General features: G+C 56.3%; 1 protein-coding gene across 1 annotated transcript; it reads right to left on the bottom strand.

Moving 5' to 3' along the window:
- Positions 1–4,574: 4,574 nt before the first annotated feature.
- On the bottom strand, positions 4,575–4,976 carry LOC100342677 (small ribosomal subunit protein eS21). The gene has a single exon (XM_002723372.6). It carries the CDS (start codon positions 4,970–4,972, stop codon positions 4,652–4,654), a length of 321 nt encoding a protein of 106 aa, XP_002723418.3. The 5' UTR covers positions 4,973–4,976; the 3' UTR covers positions 4,575–4,651.
- Between the last annotated feature and the right edge of the window lie 932 nt (positions 4,977–5,908).

Raw genomic sequence — 5,908 nt, forward strand, 5'->3', positions numbered from 1 at the left:
CATTAGCAGGGAGCTGGATCAGAAGTGGAGCAGCCGGGACTTGAATCGGTGCCCATATGGGATGCCACGCTGCAAGTGGCAGCTTCATGCCACTGCGTCAGCTCCCCACCAACACAGGCTGATTTCTGACTTCCTACCTAACACTGGTCCTTTCCAGCTCAAGGCTCAAGGCCACCAAATGAGCCTCCCCCATGAAGCTTTGTGCATGGCCCTTCGCTGCTTAAAACCACTCATGGCTCCCCCTTGCCTGGCCCTGCACTTCCCATCAGCTCCCAGTACAAACCCCAAACACACGGGTTTCACGGAGCCTCCTCCTTGGAAAGCTCACTGCTTCTTTCTCTGATTCAAGGCCCAGTCCAAGTTCCACCTGCTCCCAGACCATTCTAGACCCCGCCAGGGATCCTGACTGACCCTACGCGTCCAAGCTTTAGCCCGTCTAGAAATGTCCCTTTTCCCCTTCTTACACAACAGGAAGAGCTACAGGGAACCTCTTGCCTGCTTGCTAGGGGTCATCTCATTTAATCCTCAGAACAAGCACAGCAACTGCTTGCTTGCACGTTTCACAGAGGGGAGGGGACTGAGTCACCCAGCCAGGGAGTGGCAGAGCCAGGACGGCAGAGCAGACGCAGCCCTGTGCCTGACGCACTTCCTGACCCACCTGCAGCTCTGAGGGACCCAGACCTGAGACTTCCTGGTGTCCCCATGGCCTGGCTGAATGCCTGCTGAACGCTGGGCTTGCAGTGCTAGGGGAGGAGAAGTCCACTGGGCTTGAGTGATCTCTTGTGGCCAAGGTGGGGGCTGGGAGGAGAAACCGCAGACAGAGCGTGTGTTCCCTTTAGGACTGCCCTGCTCCAGCAGGAGGCTAGGTTCTGACATCAAGCATCAGCCTCAAGCAAAAGCCCCTCGGTCCTCAACCAAGGACCAGACCCTTTATCTTCTGAAGGCTGACTTTGAAATTCACATTATCTTGGGAGGCTCTGATTTCCACTCTGCATTTATGGCTCCAAAAATCTGAACACTTTTTCCAGTTTCTATAAACACTTTCAGGTCCTTGGAAATCGGAGTCTAGCCCCAGATCTCTCGTCCATTACACTTCCAGCTGTGTGGCCTGGGGCGGTCCCTTCTGGACTTCAGGTCCCGCCTGTACAGCAGGAACCCCTGAGCCCAGCACCGAGAGGCAGTGCATGTGCGTCCCTGCAGACTAATCTGACTTCCTGAGAGCCTCCCAGCTGGGCCCCTGCCAGCATCTCATAGCAAGCCAGTAACATACGCACCATCAGCCTTTCTGCTATTTTAAAATATATAATAATTTAAACAGCTCAAAATGTAAAATTCCAAACGGTGTACTCTGAAGCTTCCTCCCCCCCCCCGGCTCCTCAACCACCCAGTTCCTCTTCTTGCAGTCAACTCAAGCAGCTCATTTTTTGTTGATCATTCTGGAGATGCCCAGAAGCAAACAAGCACAATGGCTACGTGCTCCTCCTGCCTCTCAGAATGGCCGGGCACCGCTCACTGTGCACCTTGCCTGTTGTCCAAACAACTCACTCCCTGCTGTTCAGACAAGATGGCTCTGAGGCTCCAGTTTCTGAGAATGCAAATCTCACACCCTGCTCTCCAGGGGGAGCGGCTCTGACTCTGCCAGGGAGTGGCCGCTGGCTTGGGACCCCAGGTGTGCACATTCAGGGGCTCTCTTCAGTGAGCCCCCTGACGGTCACACCTTTCCATGACAAGGTAGCTGGGAAAGAACCAACCAATGGCCCAGCCTGGTGGAGGGTTCAGAGACCTGGCAAAGAGGGGTTTTGTTCTGCACCCCTTGAAGGCTGGCAAGAGTGGCCTGCGGGGCCATGCTGCCTTTCGCTTTATCCTGTGACAAGCAGCTTTCTCCTCTGGTCAGGGCCTGATGGCAGCATGGTGGCTCCCGGGGCAGCCCCCCCCCCCAGGGGCTCTGCTCCTACACTTCACTTCCTTTCGATGGCCTTGCTGGTCCTGGGCAGCTGGGAGGGTCCTTGCCAGAGCTTGGGAGCCTCCTGGGAGGGCCCATCTGCCTGCTGCCTGTGTTGCTGCCACGGGAAGGGGCTCTTCGTGCCCATGCTCTGCTCTGGCTGGCTTTGTGCGGTCGGCGTGTGGGCGGGGGCAGGGAGAGCTGGCCGGTGGGGCTAACAAGGGAGCGTTTTGGGTAGTTAAATGTGTCTTTATGCTCTTTCCTACAAAGAGCTCCACCCGCTCTCCCACAGCTCTGCGCTCCTCAAAAACGCCTCAGTGTAAAAGACCTGCTGGGAGGCTGCCACTGGCCGCTGCTCCCGGTGCCGCTCCCCAGCCTGGCTGCCGGCTCGCGGAAGGGGAGTGCTGGGAGCTGCGAGCTGCCGAGAGCCTGATGCGGTTGTTCCCCAGGGAACCCAGAGGCTCAAGCCAGGATCTACTCTCTTGGTTCTCTGGAAGATGTTTCTGTGCTTCAACCTCCCAACTGTGAAATGGGCACAATAAAGAGAGTTGGTGAAGATGAGGGCACCCAGACGCAGCAGGGAGAGAGAGGTTTTGAGAAGCCTGTTGAAGTTGGAGAGAGGTGAGGACTTTGTGTTGGCTGGTGGGGAGCGGGAGAAGGGGATCCACACTCACCCCTGTAAAAATGGTTCCCCAAAGCTGGCAGTGGGTAACACAGCCCAGGACATCTTGTACCCCAGAACTGGGCACTGCCTGGATGTGGCCCTCAGACCTCGTGAGCCCTGGGTAAATTCTGCGTGGGATGGCAGACTCTAGCTGGTCACCTTCATGTCCACCTGGCGTTCAGTACCATAGGCTCAGGATGAGTGAGGAGAGTTTAATGACCCATCCATCACTTTGGGGGGGCCTACCTGCAGGTGTGGATGACTAGTCTGACCCTCTATGGCTTATAATTACAGGACCACCAGTTTTCTGGGTCAGTCCATATCCTTGCCTCTTCCCCTGCCAACTGAGTAGAAAAGAGGCTTTCTAAGTAATAACTCTGCAGCAAATCCAGGTCAGGAGGGGTGGTAAGGCAGGTCTGTCCACCCTGCCAACTCCCACCTTGTTGAAGAAACTGACTTTGAAATTCTTGACAGGCAGAGTGGACAGTGAGAGAGAGAGACAGAGAGAAAGGTCTTCCTTTTGCCGTTGGTTCACCCTCCAATGGCCGCTACGGCCGGCGTGCTGATCCGAAGCCAGGAGCCAGGTGCTTCTCCTGGTCTCCCATGGGGTGCAGGGCCCAAGCACTTGGGCCATCCTCCACTGCACTCCCGGGCCACAGAGCTGGCCTGGAAGAGGGGCAACTGGGACAGAACCCGGTGTGCTGGTGCCGCAGGCGGAGGATTAGCCTATTGAGCCGCGGCGCCAGCCGCGTTTTCACTTTGAACGGAGCCCAGAATATCATGCAACCAATCCTGATATGGGCTTGAGTAACACTGATTTTCACTCTAGCCTCTTTTCTTGCACAAAGGCAAGCTTCTAAGTGCAGACAGAGGTAACAAAATTTATTGAAAAGATGAGAAAATGAACACACATACAATGTGAGCATGGGTTGTCCCACAAGAAGAAATACTGGTCATGAGTGGGCAGTGGGCCAAGGGTTGTCCAAAAGGAGCAGGAGAGGCAGAGAGCACCTGGCAGCACTTCTAGCCGTGAAAGAGAGCTCCTCCCCCAGTGCTGGCCCCTTTTTGAGGGGGTGGGGCCTCTACAGGTGTGGAGCCACTGGGAGTTATATGGAACCTCCGCAAGTCCCACGTGGAGCTTAATTCCAGATTTTCATAACGTGCCCCCTTGGGTCCTGGTGAAGCATAGGTACCCTGGAAAGAGGCGGCAGCAGAAGGCTGGAACTGCACATGGGGGCTTGCAGCAGCTCCCAGCTCCTCAGATCTGAACTCCCTGGCTGCCTGGCCCGCATCAGAGCCACCACAGAAACAGCAGAACTAGGTTCAATCCCAGTCTGAAGGACTCAGATCCATGTGGCTACTTCATATCCAGAGAGGTTCTTGGTTCCCTGAGGCCGTGCAGTGGGGCTGGGGTCTGTGGCCCCTCAGACGCACGTAGGACATCCTCCACAAGCAGGCCGCCGGCTGGAAAGCTGTCTCCACACCGACTGGCATCTCTCCCACTGATAGCTTCTGTGCTGCGTGTGTGACCTCACGGCCTTAAATCACACCTGGGTGGGTGCAATCTTCCACCCAGAGCTGGCAGAGGAGGGGGCTCTCCCTGGGGAGAGTGGGACTGGCTCCAGGAGACCCACCTCCAGGTGGCTGCCATCTTTGACCCAGAGCTGGCAGGGGAGGGGGCTGGGCCCTAAGGACACAGACACCTCCAGGAAATCCCCACGTCCACCCGCTACCTCCATGAGCCCCAAGCCAATCCACATGCGTGTGAGAAACCCCGTCCAGTGGGCACCCCCACCCAGTGAGCACAGTGACGCCTTAGACACCGGGACACCTCCTCAGAGCCCGCGTCCCCCTCGGGCTCTCCGCCTGGGCTCCTCTCAGGCCAGACGCGTTCTCTGTCGCCTGCCAATCAAATAAGTTTCTCTTCTGTCTAACAAGTTTCTGCCTCTTTGCAGATTGTTTCCTGGCTTTTTATTTATTTATTTATTTATTTATTTTTCCACCGTTTATCGTTTATTTGCCACGATGCGCCACGCCCTGTTCGCTCAGAAGTTCTGCGAGACGATGCCGTGGGACTTGGCCAGCCGGAGAATGGAGTCGTCCGACTCCCCCATCCTGCGGATGGCGCCGCAGATTGCGTACGTCTTGGACTGCCCGTTAAACCTGCCCGTGACCTTGTCGACCTCGGCCACGTTCATCGGGATGGACGCGTGGTCCTTGGCCCCGATGATGCGGTTGCTGGCGGAGCATTTCCGCGGCACGTACAGGTCCACGAACTCGCCGGCGTTGCTCTGCATGTCGAAGCCGCACCTGCTACCGCCGGGAGCGCGAGGCAGAAAGAAAAGCTCCTGGCTTTTTATTTCCATACTAAGCTGAGGAAAAGAACCCAGGAATCTCACTCCGGCAACCGTCCTCCCCTCCGTGACCGGTAACAAGCCCTCCTTCCCCTCTTCTCCTTGAAGTGTCTGGGGATGCTGGGGCAGAGATTGGAGAGGGCATCTTCGCAGAGCTGGGCGGGGCACTGACCATATAATAGATGACTTCCTCTCCCCGGGTCTGCCATCAGGGGTGCGCTTTCATTTCCACCACCCCAGTGCTCTTGTCTGTCTGTGTGCAGCTGTATTGGACGCCTCACTTGCCCAACTCCTAGCGTCAGCAGTAGACCACCACCCCCCCCCTTCCCCAGTGGCTGAGGAGGAGTTCCCCTCACTAAGAATGCAATCTGCATCCCGGCGAGTGGTAATTTCGGCTTCAGCTGCCTCTTTGTGTGTGTTGCCGAGAGCAGGGATTAAGGAGTCTGGCCTGGCCTGGGACTTTTCTTCTTTCTGGCAAGCCCCAGGGACTGGGGGTGGGGTAGGTGAAGAAACTGCTCCGTGTCACACATTGCAGGGCCCTTAGGGGATGTTTTCTTTTCCTACTCAAGGGTCAGGCAGTGCTACCTCTGAGCATGGATGCTGTCCGCCTCATGGACACGTGAAAGGGTCCACTTCATCTAGCACGAGCTTCCCTACAGCTCTCGCACGTGGCCAGAACTCCTTTGGCCAAAGACCAGCACACGTATGGCAGGAGCCCTCCAGGCGTGAATCTGGATTTCAGACCCAGAAAGACAAATACAAATACTTATGTTACAAGCATGAGTATCTTCACTTTATTCCAAGTTCCTTCCCCATAGAGATAAGAATTCAAAGCAGAGACACACAGCACACAGGTGAGAGCAGGGGGCCTGCATTGTGGCTCAGCAGGTAAAGCCACAGCTCCATTTCTGACCCAGCTCCCTGCTCGTGGCCTGGGACAGCATGGGA

Source organism: Oryctolagus cuniculus, chromosome 12 (genome assembly GCF_051225735.1).
Source record: "Oryctolagus cuniculus isolate XC-2025 breed Fujian yellow rabbit chromosome 12, ASM5122573v1, whole genome shotgun sequence".
NCBI lineage: Eukaryota > Metazoa > Chordata > Mammalia > Lagomorpha > Leporidae > Oryctolagus > Oryctolagus cuniculus.

Bases quoted from the DNA above. Each gene is read 5' to 3' on its own strand.
- LOC100342677 (XM_002723372.6), bottom strand. From the start codon at position 4,972: ATGGAAATAAAAAGCCAGGAGCTTTTCTTTCTGCCTCGCGCTCCCGGC.